The sequence below is a fragment of the Acromyrmex echinatior genome, chromosome 9 (genome assembly GCF_024713525.1).
Source record: "Acromyrmex echinatior isolate Ae372 chromosome 9, ASM2471352v2, whole genome shotgun sequence".
Lineage (NCBI taxonomy): Eukaryota > Metazoa > Arthropoda > Insecta > Hymenoptera > Formicidae > Acromyrmex > Acromyrmex echinatior.
Window position 1 is genome coordinate 8,666,196 of NC_141860.1, and position 16,676 is coordinate 8,682,871.

Genomic DNA, 16,676 nt, shown 5'->3' on the forward strand with positions numbered 1-16,676 from the left:
ACCCCACAGATATTCTCCATCCCGATCACGCGCCCCGCGTTTGAGGCAGTATTTAACCATTAGGAACTGTTTACTTGATTTTAAGAGTCAATCCAATTCACATGATTGTCCACGGGTAAATATTAAAATACAATAGTGTCTCGTTTTCACTCGAGCCAATAGCCAGCAGAGATATTTTTATAAAATATAGAATTACACGATATAATAAATTTTAAAAATATTTATCACATATTGACGTAAAAGCCGTAAATTAGAAAAGAAAAATATATCTTGCTCGAAAAATCACGTTGACTCGTATTTTTACAGTAGGTGTTTTTAAATTTGCACGTGTCGTATTCGCAGCGAGGAAAAAATCACGTAAAGGTGCAGATGACACGGGTCACATGACAAAATAATGTCGGAGCCCTCGTGGTATACCAGTCCTGGTGCATTGGACAACTCTTACCCCTCTTCGTTCAGCATTCGGTAGACCGTCTTCTCTCCCTCTCCTCGAAAAACACGATTCACTTGGCACACAATTTTTGTGCATATAATGCACGGTACGAGAAAGCAGTCCCCCTGCTTAATTTAATCCAATACAATATGTCCCCTTGTCTCACTCCGATTCTACCCCTCACCCGCGAGGGCTTAGTTAAAGAGGGTGGGTGGCTTTTTAAAACTGTGCCGATCTCAATTCAGCGTGAAACCTCATCCCATTACGATCGGTCTAATCCTGATTGGAGCGGACAGGTTTTTTATTCTAGCGGTGTATCGGTGGCCTATGATCGTGTCTAAGGGTGAATCTCAAAAATGATCTCTGATGTTCAGTGTATGTCGTATCTCAAATGTGTGAATACAAAAGTGCATTGATATTAATGATAAACATATTTTTTAAAATGTTATATTTGGGAATAAGTACAAGAAATACGAAATGTGTATGTGGGGGATGTTAATAGAATTTATACATACATACGTTTTTCTTTCTGGACTTAATATACTTAATTTTCTTCATATTTTAGCAGACTATTAAAAGATCTTTAATTATTTTTTTCAATACAATTAATTTACATGTACGCTTCTTGTTGAAGTCTCTATATTACTTGAAATAATAGTCTGATCTAACTAAATAGCGAGTGTAAAAACACATCCCGTTTTAGTGACATAACATTTGTTACTTTCAATGTAGAAGAAGTAGTCTCAGCTGTGTTAGCTCTTCAGTATGGATTAGTACGATAATCCACAAGAATTAGAAGCGAATTTTAAAACAACTGATTTGGGGGAACATATCTCATCTTGAGATCGTAAGTTATCATTAAAAAATGAAAATATTCTAATTCGACAAAAGTTACTAACGGAAGTAATTTTTAGTAATAAAAAATATACGTATTAAACTCTTTTTATGTTCTTTTATTTATTTAATATGTACTTAAATTTTTGGATCTTCGGAATTACATGAATAAATTATGTCTTAGAATGTAATCGGCTTCTTATTCTTGAAAGCATTGTGCAGCGTTTCAATGTTAATCTAAACAGACAAATAAATGACAAATTATATTTTCATATATATTACAATTACATTAATACTGCATAAAAATATTTTTCTTTTACAATGTTGTAATACATATTATATTATAATGCGTATTAAGATCTCAGCAAAGAAAAAAATCTTTATTTAGTAAGATTAGTTTGGGATAAAAATTGATTTTGACAAAGCTTATTTTTATCTCTTGCATCTTTTTTATGTCAGCGAGAGAGATTATACCGCGTTGATTTCGAGAATCGATAATTAATTTCTGATAGGTCTTTCTCGTTACTGTTTGCGATAGGGATCGCGAGCGCTGCGGTGACCTGTCAGAGGGTGTAAACGAAGGAGATGGATTTGTTGCACAGCTGTGTATACTGCTTAATGTAGAAGGTACCGGATTCGGATATTGCTTTTGTGCTGGTTAAGGTAAATCCTGTTATCCAAAAGTTAACTACGTTTTGCTCATTTTCTAACATCATTAATGTTCTGAAAACTGCACGATAATACAATTAACGATAGCAAAAATTATCAAAAAATTATCATCAAACTATCACTAAATATTTATGATCCAATAATAATTTTTATTTTCTACATTTTTGGTTACTATTTCATATTTTAATTTTATTTTAATTTTGTTTTAATTGTTAAATAAAATTTTGCTGAGATTTTAATTTTGATTCTGTCAATCTACATTTTAAATCTTTACGTTGTAAACATATACTGAATATCATACCAAATTATCATGCTAAATTGCGTTTTCTGCCATGGGTGATTCATAATTCACGAAATCGCTATCAGTTTCACCTCCTTCCAAATTATATACGTTTGCTAATTTCTTATTTCTTGAAATATCGTATTCTTCATCAAGCTGCATGTACGGTTGCGCGGGTGATTCATAATTCACGAAATCGCTATCAGTTTCACCTCCTTCCAAATTATATACGTTTGCTAATTTCTTATTTCTTGAAATATCATATTCTTCACCAAGCTGCCTGTACGTTTGCGCGCGGTTCTCCAAGATTTCTTTAATTATTTCTGTAAAATGATCGTTGTATATTTGCATATACAGTGCTCATCGGAAATTATAATAAAGATAAATCTCTTTTTTATGTTCGATTTTTTAAAATAAAATTTGAAAAAGTATGAATATTTTTTTTTTTAAATTTTACTTTTCCAAAGCTCAGCCTTACCCATTAACAATTCTCTGCTTTCAATCATGTTACCCATTTCTTTTTTGACTTCTTTCATTAACCACGGCATGAAACCTTCTTCGACATCTGAAAGTCATATTTATGGCACATTATTGTCTAAATAAAGAACAAGATGATTGAGCTGAAGAAAGAAAAAAAAAAGGAACAAGAGCTTAAAGATAAAATCGATAAATGAATAAAAATTAAGGAACTTTTATGGTTATTAAATTTGAATAGATTATTACGAACCAGCCTTAATTTCATCCAGTAAATAGCCAGACATCTTCAGACCTTCTAGAACCGCAGGTAAAAGTTCGGCAATATATCCTGTTAACAATACTGCAGCCGCGACTCGTTCCTCAGTCTCCTTTTGAGCTTTCATCGCCTTTTCATGTTGCTTCATGCGTTGCTCCTGCAGATTGGAAATTAATTTGCTTTTTTACATTTTAAATATTTTCTCTTTATTTATGATAAAATAAAGCAAATAAATAGAGAACTTAAAAGTGCCGAAATATTAAAAGATCAAAATAGAAAATCGATACCTTCTCCTCTCTACGTCTTCTATCTTCTTCCGCTAATCGTTGCTCTTCAGCTTTCTCAGCCATGCGCAATTCGAGGAATCTTCTCTGCTGCTCCTTAAGAGCAGAGATTTCCTCTTCTTCCAGAACTTCGATTAGGGCTTGTTCAATAGTCTTGCCTACCAACACTTCCAAAATCGGTTGGACTTCAGTGTCGTAGTCGAAGAGCTGGAAATATCGTACAACATTTACTCTATAGACCGATCTGATCATAATGTGAAACATCATAATCTATTATGATAAAATATTAAGAGCACGTACTTCCCCGGGTTCGATTTGCGTGCCAACGTCTTGACCAATTTCGCCTAGATAATAGTTTGGTAGTACTGGTTTTTCCAAGAAGTAATCGGTCTGTGTGGCTACTTCGGATTCGTCTGGTTTCTCTATCAGCTTGAATGTACAATATGTTCAGTTAAACATTTGACACAAACTTCGCTTGCTTTTATGAAAAGTACAATAATTAGTCGATAATTAAATATAAAAAATAAATTTAATTAACCTCTTCGAGAAAAATCTCCGTTTGCACCGGTTCGTGTTTTCTTCCAGCAACCGGAGGAGGCGAACCCGGTCTAACGACTCCGCAAGTTTGCATTTGAGCACGTTTCCTTGCCAAATGTCTTCGTCTTGCTTCTGCTTGTCTCGCTGCTATCGATTGTTCCCTATCGATCTAGATAAATACGAATTTTATGAGAAATGTTAAATTGATTTTTTGTTTCGAAAAATTAGTGAGGTGCTTACAAGAGTAGGAATGGAAGCGCATGTGCTTCCTCGAACCACTCGACGGTCAAACATAATATTCCCGAAGGGAATTGAGTGATCGCTGTAAAATAATGTTATATTTATAATAAGACTTATTTTTAATAACACTAAACAAATTTAAAAAAGCTTAGCTGAACATATTGAGTAATAATAATTATTATTATTACGAAATTCGTCGCTTTTAGGCAAACATCGACAAACTTTGCAAAATAATTTATATTTTTAAAATTAGATATATAAAGCTATAATAATCTTAAAGCTATAATTGTAAACATATAATTAATTTTTTATGACTATTTCAAGTTATATTAGTTCATTTTTAATTTATTTCATCAATTTTTTTCCAATTGATAAAACATAATATTTAAATTAAATCATATAAAAAATTTTTAATTATTTCGTCAATTATTATCAAAATTATTATTAATTATTAGGTGTTGGAATTAATTCGTAGCGTTTTTAATGAAAGAATGTTATTTATTTCACAAGAGCATTAAAAAATACATTAATGAAAGTACTTCCCATCACTTGTAAAACGCTACGAATTAATTCCAACACCTAATATATTTTATTCTAATATTTAAAGATTTATAATATATATGTGTATTATTAATTTAATAATCGATAATAGTCGATGAAACAATTTCAAATTTTTTATGTAATTGAGTTAAAATAATTCTGTGTGTATGTACATATCATGTATATTCATATACATGATAAAATAATTATATGTATATCATTTTGTGTAATAAAAATAGGTATAATAAATAATATGCGTGTCACTACGCAGCAAATTATAATGTAGAAAAAACAATTTAAATTATCTGTAATAAAAATTATATTCGTGATACATTTATCTATTCATATTTGAATGAAGCATGTGTTTCAATCGCATAGCAATAAAATATCACGGATATGTCTACGATCCGATGTCATAATTTGAAATATACGTTTAAAATTTAAATCCAGTGGATCCTAAAGTGACATTTTAGAGTTAATTATTGCTGGAGAATAGTCATTTTAATCTCATTCTTGACGAACACGACTTCTATTCTATGGATAGTCAAGAATGGGGTGCACTAGGAGCGACGACAGCCTAAAGAGAAATTCGAACGCGACCACAAACGCACGAGAATAAATCAGATCGACGAGAAGAAAAAAAGCAGGGAAAAAGCAGCTGCTATCGACTAAAAGACCAGTGATAAGTGTGGTGCCACTTGTAAAGTGTTTTCGTTACCCGCGAAGTCTCGGCAGCATATTCATCATGCCCTCGATCGGTTCCAACTTTTTTGGTAAAGCTCGCGGCGTCTGCGGGAATCTGCTAGAAAAACAATTCCCGCTCTTCTTACATTTTTTTTCTTATTCTCGGCGTGCCTTTCATTATTTTTATTCGCGCGCGTTAATTGAATTCATAATTGGTATTTTTCTTTTTAGAACAAAGACATCTTTCATGCTTTTAAATTTGAAATGTAAGCTCTTTTTGTAAGTTGCTTAGTAGGCCGATCGATTATATTCCAGCAATGTCTATTTTTTTTCGTAAATATTTAATGTTTGAGAATGACATAAAATTAAAGTAAAATGCATATTGCGATTTACATTTATAAAAATACTTGTAATGTAAAATTTTTATATCGTCATTTTGAACGATACGAAACAAATTCAATGGAAACAGGAGCTGATGATTTTTTCGTGATTTGAGATTAATAATTATTAAATGTGTCCCTAGTAATGATTAAATAGAAGGTACTAAAAATGACAATCCTATTTCATGTAATACAATTAAAAAAAAAAATCGACAAATATTTCTGTGAATATAATATTTTTCTTAGTATTATAGCGAGATTTTTGTGAGCAAAACATCATGGCAGATTTTTTTCTCTCTCTCTTTCTTCTCTTTCTCTCTTTCTGTAAATCGCCCCTGATTGTAGGGAGACAATCACACCGACATGCCAAATGAATGGCGTTTGTAACGCGATTGTGCTTCGTCATTTCAGCATCACTTACGTCAGTTCACTCCTCTTGAACCTTCTTGCCTGCTCGTTCAAGGTCGAGGCGGTGGCGATGGTGGTGGCGTTCATCATGCCGAGGGAAAAATCTACGGTGGCCTTTAGGGCGGCTGGACATCTGGCATTATGGCTATTGTGACGTACCTCCGGTCTCTTGGCTAACGATACCAATGATTTGAACCTGCTCTTCAGAGGACATCCGTCTACGGCCTCCTCCTCCTCGTTCTTTCCGCTGGGCGCTATGCCGAGCAAGGCCGCCACTTCCGGTGGCGGCATTAGAAATTCTCCCGTCTTCACGGTCGTGATGAAGGGCTTCTTCTGCGGTAGGATCGATTTCTTAAGCGACTTGCGGCCTTGCTCGGCCTCGGCTTGCTCTTGGATTTTTTTTAATTTCGCGTTCAACACCTCATTGAAATCTTCCGTTGATAAGACAATGCTAGGTTTAACCGTAGGTGGTCTGTCCTCAACTAATGTTAAGCTATCTTGACTTCTACTTTGATGTTTTTTCTTCAGAGGATTGGCTTGATTCGATTGTAGACTAGCCAAGACCAGATGTTCGTTGGATTTGCTGATACGTCTGCGATTACAGAAGTTATTCTTCATTGCGTTCTTCATGTTTTCTAAGTTGATAAGTTGCGACGCATTCATCTCATCGTCTTCGTTGACGTGTAAAAGAGGCAAACTCGAGTCCAGGCCATCCTTCTGTAAGATTGTAAAGGCCGGCGGATCCTTCGCTTCATAATCGAAAGATTCCGCATCCGTCGACGGTGCCAGAGTCGAAATACCAGCCGGCATCCTTCTAATTTCTTCAGACGTCCGATTTTGCGGCGGACATGATGAATTGGTCGAAGAGAATTAAAATCACGCGTCGTGTTTAACTTTTCGAGCGCTCCCCTTCAAAAATGTAAATATTACATTTTATTTGAATGATTTTGCTCGTTATAAGTTTATATTATGCAGAAGGAGGTAATTGTGCCATGAAAATTTCTAAAGTTATTATCTCAAGTCTCAGAAGTTTAGTCTATTGATCGTTCATTGATTGTCCGTATTTGCTAAGTGAGAACATAACATAGTAACTGAAACATGAACGTGGCGTTCGTAATTATATCTTTAATTATTCACTGATGAAGTCACGAGAGGACTATAAGCAAGATTGTCTAATTATGAAATATGAATAGCAGTTTTGCAGCAATTTACGATGAAAAATCATGGTGAGAAGAAGTTTTTTAATCCTGATAAAAATACTAAAATACGAAAATACGAAAATTTTTATAAATTTAATTAAGAGTGTGATGATAAGATATGATGAGTGCAATATTATACATATGTATATTATTTACGTACCAACTCGTTTGAAAACAGCTTTTATTTTTATCATTACCAGACGCATATTATTTTAAAGTTTCCAAGTTATAAATAAAAAAATATCTCACATACGTGTGTTTTGTTACAAATAAGTGCAGAAAGTGTTCGCGTATTCATAATATTGAAGTGAAAACTCTTCGAAATTATATTGACTTCAATTCCCTCACAATCGGTTTACATTAATACGTACTATATCAAAACTGGCGCCAAACCGGCGGTTTTGTTGCCCGCGAAAGACCGAGGAAAACGTCGTGACTGTTCACCGAGTATAGCCGCGGTATTACTGACTCTGGCTCGCGGGGGAGTTCAGAGACTGGACAATGTCCTTAGAATCGACCGCGTATAGACCCCACAGGCCAAGTTGCACATATATCTTCACGCGACCGGCCACTCAATAACGCTGACCATTGCGAACGTTGCGCATGCTTAAGTCTACCGAAGGGTGGAATATTGTCGGGGTTCTACTTGTCTAGGGAACCTGTTCGGAAACTTCCAACCCTAGCAACACTTCAAGGTGAAACCGCACTTTTGATCGCCTCGGTTTGTCGCAAAAAAAAACGCTTGGCAATCGACTCATGTTCTAAATAAGTACAAGCATGCGATTCCTTACTCTCTCTTTTATACTTTTTTTATAAAATTAATAAATTATATATACATATATATATATACACATATGCGTTTTTGTTACCTTGTCGAGGTTTCTTATTTTTTGAAACACCCTCGAAGATATATGGCTCGTTGCTTTGGTTTATAACAGTAGTTATTTATTAATGCAAGTGTACGTATGTGTATGTGCGCGCGTGGTAAAGTGTAAGTAGAAAATGAATTACGAGATGAGTAAGGCATTTTGTTACCAAACGACTTATGCAAATAGTATACATGAAAATTCAGATTCAGAGTATAATTAGACTTAATATGAATATGAATGATATTTTCTATAATAATACTTTTTTATAATAATATATTTAAATTATACTATATATATATAAATTACAGTTTTATCATATATTATATTACTTCCAATCTCATAAAATAAATAAATTATATATATATATATATATATATATATATATGTATATATATATATACATACATACATACATTTTTTTCTTACATTTCAAAGATTAAAGTTTCTAAATCTTTAAAAAAAAATTGAAGGATTCCATTGTATACTTTATATAAAATCGTATAATCACAGTCGCATTTATAATGGTTTCGTGCTGCTCCAAAAGTATATTACATCCGATATTTACGGTACACAGCGTATTAATCTAACTATAAAATCTGTTCTCAGCAAACACGAAGTTTGGAGTATGAAAGCTGGATCGAGCTTATTCTTCAAAGAAATTCTAAATGTAAAATTTTTCTGTACAAATTCTAAACAAATGATATAATTCTTGCACAATCACTAATTGCATAATATCAATAAATTTTTCAGATTTTATCGTAATGTATACAGAGAGAGAGAAGGAGGGGGGAGGGGGGAAGAGAGAGAGAGAGAGAGAGAGAGAGAGATTAAAGTTTTTGCAGTAATATATTGTTATAAAAAAATATTTAATATATTTCAAGAAAATATTGATTTACTAAATTGAAGTCTATAAATAACAAGTGACATTTAGCAAGTAGAATTTTATGTTCCGAGTTTGCAGATAGTATAATAATGGAATAGTTTTTTTCTCCTTGCATGAACACATAATCATCTGATTGGTCAACCTCTACCTGAATCATGTCGTAAATAGCGACCTATAGCTGTTTACGATCGTCGACAATAACTTACAGTATTTGCGTTTATTGTTCTATCAATTTTTTAAATAGACTACAGATCTGTTTTTCAGAGAATTCTAACAAAAAAGTTGATTTCACACTAATTGCATCAGAATACAAATTTAATTAATATTTTTGTTTAAAAAAGGTTAGAAATTAATCACAGTTGGATGTAAAATTTTATTGTACTTCTTACTATTGTTAATACGTTGCAGAAATCCTTGAAGAAACTTTTCTCAGGTTTCTCGCGTTTTGCGTGAAAACGTCGCGTGCAATTATATTGTTTAGAACGCCGATATTCACCGTCAGAAGATCGATAAAATAAAGTAGGACACATGCACATGTGTGAATTTATATTTTCTTTTTATTTTTATAGTTTATAGTTATTTTTATAGTTTGGAATAAATTAGGGGGAAATATTTCTATTTAATGTCACAGTTTCTTTTAATAACAAGTACTCACACATACGCTGTATTCATTAATTATTTTTTGATGAATTGACATTCTCGCTTTAAGACAATTATATAAGAGATTATTATTGTTAATATTTGTATACCTCTTCTACATATAACGTAAAGCGCGTGTTTCTTTATCCTAATCAATATCACTTGCTGATTATTTTATTATGTCATATGCAAATGGCTTTATGCGAAATGTAGTACGCAATATGAATAGTCAGAAAACTTTCTTTGAGACTATATTATTACATTTAATCTACAGGACGATAAAATGTACAAATGAGTCACTTTTGTATAAATTTATGATGATACACAATGATTTACACACAAATTTGTATAAATAATATTCTTAATCTTATTTTATTGAATTATAATCGTGTCATTTTATTTGTTCATTTTTTTCAATTGATGGTGATATTTAATAATAAATTGACTGTAATTATATTTAGTATTAAATGTTCTCAATAAATCTTAATTCAAAAGTTTTGCAAAATTTAACATTTTTATTGCAAAAGGAAAAGAAATTTTATTCTGGCTTTTATAAAAAATTAAAATTTGATAATAAACAAAATTTAAGTTTTCATTCTGGATTCTTACGAAAGAAATGTTTCTAATCTAGTAATATAAATATTTAGTATCTAACGTAGCTGTACAGCATAAATATTCTCTTTTGATAGAACTAGAAATCACGTGAAGCCAATGTGCATAGCATCACACACTTATTCTTTCGTATGCGGTCATTCCCTTTGTCGTCTATAAGTACAGTAATCTATAATCTACTAAATCGCTGTTGTATTATCTATGCGCTGTACTTTTCCAGTTATTGATATTCTTTTTCTAGTCGTAAAGCTTAATCCTAATAGTTTCCTCAGAATATGTAAGTTAGCAAAAATTCTTTTTTCTATAAGCTGTCTATAAGCTATCTTTTTATTCTAGAAATTAATAAAATTGATTTAGTGATTAGTCTTCTCCACTTCTTCAACGAAATTATTTTAAATATGTTTATTAAGAATTGTAAGTTAAAAAAAATTTCCAAAAGAAGAAGAGACTTGTAGTGCTATAGTGATGATTGAAAAATATTTACAATAAAAAATCAAAGATAAATAACGTGCGAGGAATAGAATAAAATTTTCACTTTAATATGTATGTACGTCTTTTATAAAGTTCACACTTTCGCTTAAACTTAGCACAGTGTTAAATATGTAGAGTATACCTTACATAAGGAAACGAACGTAATCTGTGTTTTCCATATCATACGCTTGTAATGTACCGAATCATTAATTCAGAGAATGATTAGGGCGTATATTTGCACGAGATCGTTAAACATAATGGTTTAATACACTTGTTGCATCAATAAGATGAAAATTTAATGTGCAACTATGAATATAAAAAGATATTTTTTATTAATCGCGCAAAGTGGCCTACAATTATTATTAGCATATAATTATGATCTTCATATCACATTATTATGTTAGAGAAATTAAATTGCTTAATAATGAAATTATGATGTATTTAAATTCTAATGTATTTAAACGAAGACGATAAGGATTATGCATATCTTAATTTTTTATTGTAGGAGAACATTTTACTTAAAAATTTATTCGAGATCTGCAAATTTGTCGATGTTTGCTAAGCAATTTTTCGAGTTTCAGAACAGTCTCTCATTAAGTAAGGTTATCATATCATTATCGTAACATTATTATTAGTTATCGGAAATGATTATACTTACATCGGAGGATTTCTGTATTTTTTTTGAATGTGTAATATCGCCCTTGGACTCTTCACGAAAGTGTAGGTCTCCTTCTTCTGTGTATCGAAGGATATATCGTAAGACTGTAACCCCTGATGGCACATTCTGCACTGCTCCGTTGTTTTTGCAATCATTGTTAATTTTTCTTGCACAATTTAATTGCGCAGAAATTTTACTTTTGAAAGTATGATACAGTATCGCGCGATTTTTAGCCCTTTATAAAAGAAGATTTTTCAAGGCGGTTCTTGTTCACTACTGGACTGACTGAATTCTCAGTGTCTGTTGTTATAGAAACGGATCAACGCTGAAATTTATTGACTTACAGTTATTCGTATCCAAGATACGTAAACTATATTTCATGAATCTCATTTATTATGTATACGAATCAGAATTTTGATTTATTATTTATGGAAAGAGAAAGGATATTATATTTAATATAATAGTTTAATTTTTAAAATTATATATATATATATATATATATATATATATATATAAAATAATTCAACTATGATTTAATAATTTAATATTAATTTTATAATTTAATATTAATATTAATTTAATATTAATATACATATTTAAAATATAGAATATACGCACATATATATATGTATTTTATATATAGAATTTTGTATAAATTGTGTTAGTATAAATTGTGTTTGTATAAATAATGTTTTTTTTTATCACTATTACATTTTATTAATGTAATCGTGGCGTAATCTAGCGGAGCAAATTAAATTTAATTAAAAATTTGTTTTGATTTATATATAGAATTTTTTGAAGTTGTTAATTTTATGTAATTACAATGTCTAAAAAATATCTATACAATTTAAGAAAAAAATGTTTTTATCGAAATAAATTTAGCTATTCTAAGTAAGGTCAGTTTCTACCTGAAATAGGTCTGTCAAGTCGATAAGTATACCTATACTGAATAAAAGACCAATCAATACTTATACCGGGTGTTAATATACTTTAACTCATACTTTTCTACTTTACCGAGTTAGGTATCAAGTTGCGTCTATTGCCGACAGCGGCGCATCAAAGTAAGCGGTAAATCACGATGATAGATATTAACTAAGTGAAAATTTGAAAATACAAAATAGATTTAAATAGAGACCGTAAAAGTGATTTGGGCATCTATTTATACAATGACATTTGTAACTGACATAAAGTACTAACTATGGCTGTGTTCCAAAATTTACTGCCAGTACTGAAAATCTATAACGTATACCATAGATTTTCAGTACTAACAGTAAATTTTGGAACACAACCTATATTGTTATTTTTGATTTTTGATAAATTGATGATTGTGATAATATATTAATTACTCAATATAATTACATTTTATTAATGTAATCGTGGCGTAATCTAGCGGAGCAAATTTAATTTAATTAAAAATTTGTTTTGATTTGTATATAGAATTTTTTGAAGTTGTTAATTTTATGTAATTACAATGTGTACTAAAAAATATCTATACAAATATACAATTTAAGAAAAAAATGTTTTTATCGAAATAAATTTAGCTATTCTAAGAAAGGTCAGTTTCTACCTGAAATAGGTCTGTCAAGTCGATAAGTAAATCCTTTCTGAAGTGCCCTCATGAAATCAACAATTAGAAGTCACAAAAAAAAACATTTCCTTCTATTTACAGGTGTTTATATCGTAGTCTTTGTAGTGCATTATGAACGTTTAATGATATACGACCAGCAAAAGCCATTGTGCTTCATTTATCTTCTGAAAAAAATTATTAGGTGTTGGAATTAATTCATAGCGTTTTACAAGTGATGGGAAGTACTTTCATTAATGTATTTTTTAATGCTCATGTGAAATAAATAACATTCTTTCATTAAAAAACGCTACGAATTAATTCCAACACCTAATATTTCAAAATAATTCAAAGAAATAATCTTTTCTTTTGTTGAAAAGCATTTCTTTCAACGAAAAATGCTACTCATTTCACTGAAATTTACCATTAAATTGTTTGATGTGCATATAAATGCGTAAAAAAGCAATAAAATCTTTTTTCTCTAATACAGATGCATTGAATTCAGAAATGATTAATTGAATAACTGACAGGTACATTTTCATTTTCTTTAATATATGGACCAAATTATTATCGGTTTTTATTTAACTCTATTTTGTAAAGGAGGAACCGTCATTATGACATAGAATCAGATTAATTCATACTAACAAAAATTATATATGACAGGTAACAAAGCGAAATTGATATAATAATGTTATACAGAAAATTAATATTCAATAAATATCATAATTTTAATATTCAATTTAAACATTTTTTAATTATTGAATTTAAAAATAAAATAAAAATTATATGTCAAATCAAAAAATTAGTTATAATATTACATAGAAGTTGAATATTTTATAAGGATCATAATTGTAACATAAATAAATTTTAAAATTTTTGGAATTTGTCGAATTCTGAATGAATACAAAAATATTAATATAGAATATTACGATTCATCAAAAGACAATTCGACAATTTATCAAAAGTCAAATAACAGTATCAAGGATACTGTTCACGTGAAGAAGGTATCGACATTTATCTCAATGGTGAAGATGAGCTCGTCGAGGAAGCGCAGCTCGTCGAAGTAATAGAAGAGAAGAAGGAAGTCTGGGTGTAGGTGGTGATTCGATTTGGGTGAGGAGGAGGAAGAGGGCAGAGATTTTGGCACCCTGCTGCGCTTCCTAATTGCCTCGCCTTCCTTGCCTCGGCAACATCCACATCCAGCACGCCCTTGAACCTTCTCGTGGGTCCACGTAAGGCTCCTAAAAACCCACCGAGGCTTGGTTCTCCTTCTCCTCCTGTTCCTTTCCCTCCATATATCCCACCGCCGCCTCCGTCTCCTCCCAATCTCTTCTTTCTCTTCACCCGGGACGCTGAATAAGCAACATCATCTATCACACTGCGCGAAACGATATATTTGTTTTGTCGGACCTTCTTAATTATTTACAACCAGCCCACGAGCGGAATCTTCCGGGACCTACCTCGAGAAATTTTCGCTGGTTTTGGGGCGTTTAGGAATTTTTGGGAAAATTGAGATCGCGTTGACTAGCGATTAAGTTTTCATCGTTAGTCTGGTTTACATCGTATGATTAATCAGCTGTTTTTGTACAAGAAACAACTTGTAGAAGTGTATGATATTATTAAATTGTTATGAATGATTTTCTTCTCTCTCTCTCTCTCTCTCTCTCTCTCTCTCTCTCTCAACTGTCATCTTCTAAAATATTTAAAAATTCTAAAAAAAAAATTATATTTTATTTGTCAATATTTATTATATTTTAAATATGTTTTTGTCACATATTTTACAAGATTTACTATATTTAAAAATAAGATATTTATTATCTTTGTATATTAAAATAGACTCTCCACGGTGAAAATAATGAAATATATACAAGTAATATTTACATGATATTATTATCAAAATTTTTAATTAGGCAACGTATTTGATATTTTCAGTGATCGATTAATTTACAAGCACTGTGCTAATTAAAGTGCGCGTAATTTCGTGAAATACCTACACATCGTAAATTATAAAAAAATCGAAATTTCACGGGAAAAGATTTTGCACGTATGAGCGAAGGGATGGGTGTGATTATCTCTGTGGAATGTCAGTGTCGGAATTCTTGATGAAATTCGATCTCGGTATTGGAACCACCAGATAATGACTAGGAAGTCTGGAGGCGTGGTAATGAGGGTTGGCCCGAGGCCCTGAGGGGCCTAAGAGAGTGCACAGCACGGAGCGCATTCGTGGTCCCCTTTTTCGTGTCTCTCCTCTTTCTCTATTTTCCGTTCGTGTTTCTCTTCTTCGTGGGCCTGTGTGGCGGGACCTGCCGGTTTTCTAGCTAGTCTAGCTGGGTGATAAATTATGGTTGAGATATCGGCACCTCCTCCTGTCCATTCGTCAGGGGTATGTAGCGTTGCTCCGTTTAAAAGACAACTACACCACCCCTTTCCCCGAAGCTGCCCGAAGCACGTTTGCCATCCTTTAGGTCTCTCATTCTTCTTCTTAACCCACTTCGTCTTCTTTGGCAGTCTCATCTCGTCGGGACTGACTCGAGATAAGACATCAATCTTACGCGTTGCGAATTAGCACCAAGCGCGATTATCACGTTCGGTACCATTCGTAGATAAGACCATAATCGATTTACTCGAATACTTTTAAAGATATGTATTATCAATGCACACATATAATGCAAAAATTAAATTTCTTTCTTAGCAACGATTAATGTAAAAATTCAATAATTTTTCTTTTTCTTAATTCTTAGACATGATTGGATTATTCATGTTCTGCGCATTTCTTTTCTTTAAAATGCTATTATAGAAAAAACAAGTAATTATTTATGATACTTGAGGCGTGCCACGATAAAATGCTATTAATGCAAAATTGGTAATATTCGTTTTAAATGGATTATAAATGCTGTATTTTATTACATACTAATATTTGATGAAAAAAATTGTTAGACGTGGAGAAAATGAGTAGTGCAACTCAAAACATTATAAATCCATTGTGCAATTAGTACAATGGATTTTACTTAGATTTACAACATTTTGACTTATACTTTTACTTGAATTTACAACATTTTGAAACTTTAACACGATTTTTTTTCAATTAAAATTTCTTAATTAAAATTTTTTTAAGAGATTGATATTGCTCATGATATTTTTAATTATTACAGTAATTTTTTGAACTTTTGAAGTGATAGTTTTTTTTAAGGAAATAAGTTTTTCTCCCTCTTAAAAAATTGAAAAAATAACATTTTTGATTTAACACACCTTATTTATAAACAATTTTTTTTAAATTGTATACAATCTTATAAATATTTTCTAAAATTGGAAAATTAAAATAAAAATTAATTGGAGAAAAATTAAAAATCTATTAGACACACACATTCTTACATTCTTTTTCTTAAATTTTTTCTTAATATTTTACATCTGCATTTATAATAGTTTATGGTGAGTGATCCGAACATTAATATTTAAAATTTCAAGGAACTTCTCTTTACGCCTTTTTCTTTTCGAAAACCATTAAATGCTACCTTCGTATCATCATAAAGTCAAAATATTTTGAAATCTCGCATCAGGGGAATGACTAGGGATCGGAGCCGACATCTCGACAAATCGATCTATCCTTGTATTTGCATCAATATTTGCATCAACGCATACAATATTTTCACGCGGTATGAAAAACGAATTTGTTTGTTTTACCATACGAAGGTACAGCGAAGGCAAACAAACGAGTAGGTAATAGGTAGATGAAACAGAAGTGTGTCCTACTCATGGCAC

The 16,676-nt window shown here is 31.4% G+C and overlaps 1 protein-coding gene across 5 annotated transcripts; it reads right to left on the minus strand.

Annotated features, from left to right (window-relative positions):
- Positions 1–1,370: 1,370 nt before the first annotated feature.
- Positions 1,371–7,730, minus strand: Rsph3 (Radial spoke head protein 3). 5 transcript variants are annotated; one of them, XM_087409496.1, is made up of 11 exons: positions 7,593–7,730; positions 6,036–6,931; positions 5,269–5,352; positions 4,011–4,092; positions 3,772–3,939; positions 3,534–3,662; positions 3,237–3,440; positions 2,944–3,106; positions 2,695–2,781; positions 2,238–2,539; positions 1,371–1,504 (listed from the first exon to the last, which is right to left on the minus strand). In XM_087409496.1, exons 2-10 carry the CDS (start codon positions 6,830–6,832, stop codon positions 2,250–2,252), a joined length of 2,004 nt encoding a protein of 667 aa, XP_087265622.1. In that variant the 5' UTR covers positions 6,833–6,931; positions 7,593–7,730; the 3' UTR covers positions 1,371–1,504; positions 2,238–2,249. The 5 variants fall into 5 exon arrangements, with proteins under 5 accessions (XP_087265622.1, XP_087265625.1, XP_087265621.1 ...); XM_087409499.1 differs by having other exon boundaries at positions 5,269–5,349; positions 7,382–7,730; XM_087409495.1 differs by having other exon boundaries at positions 7,382–7,730.
- Positions 7,731–16,676: the final 8,946 nt, after the last annotated feature.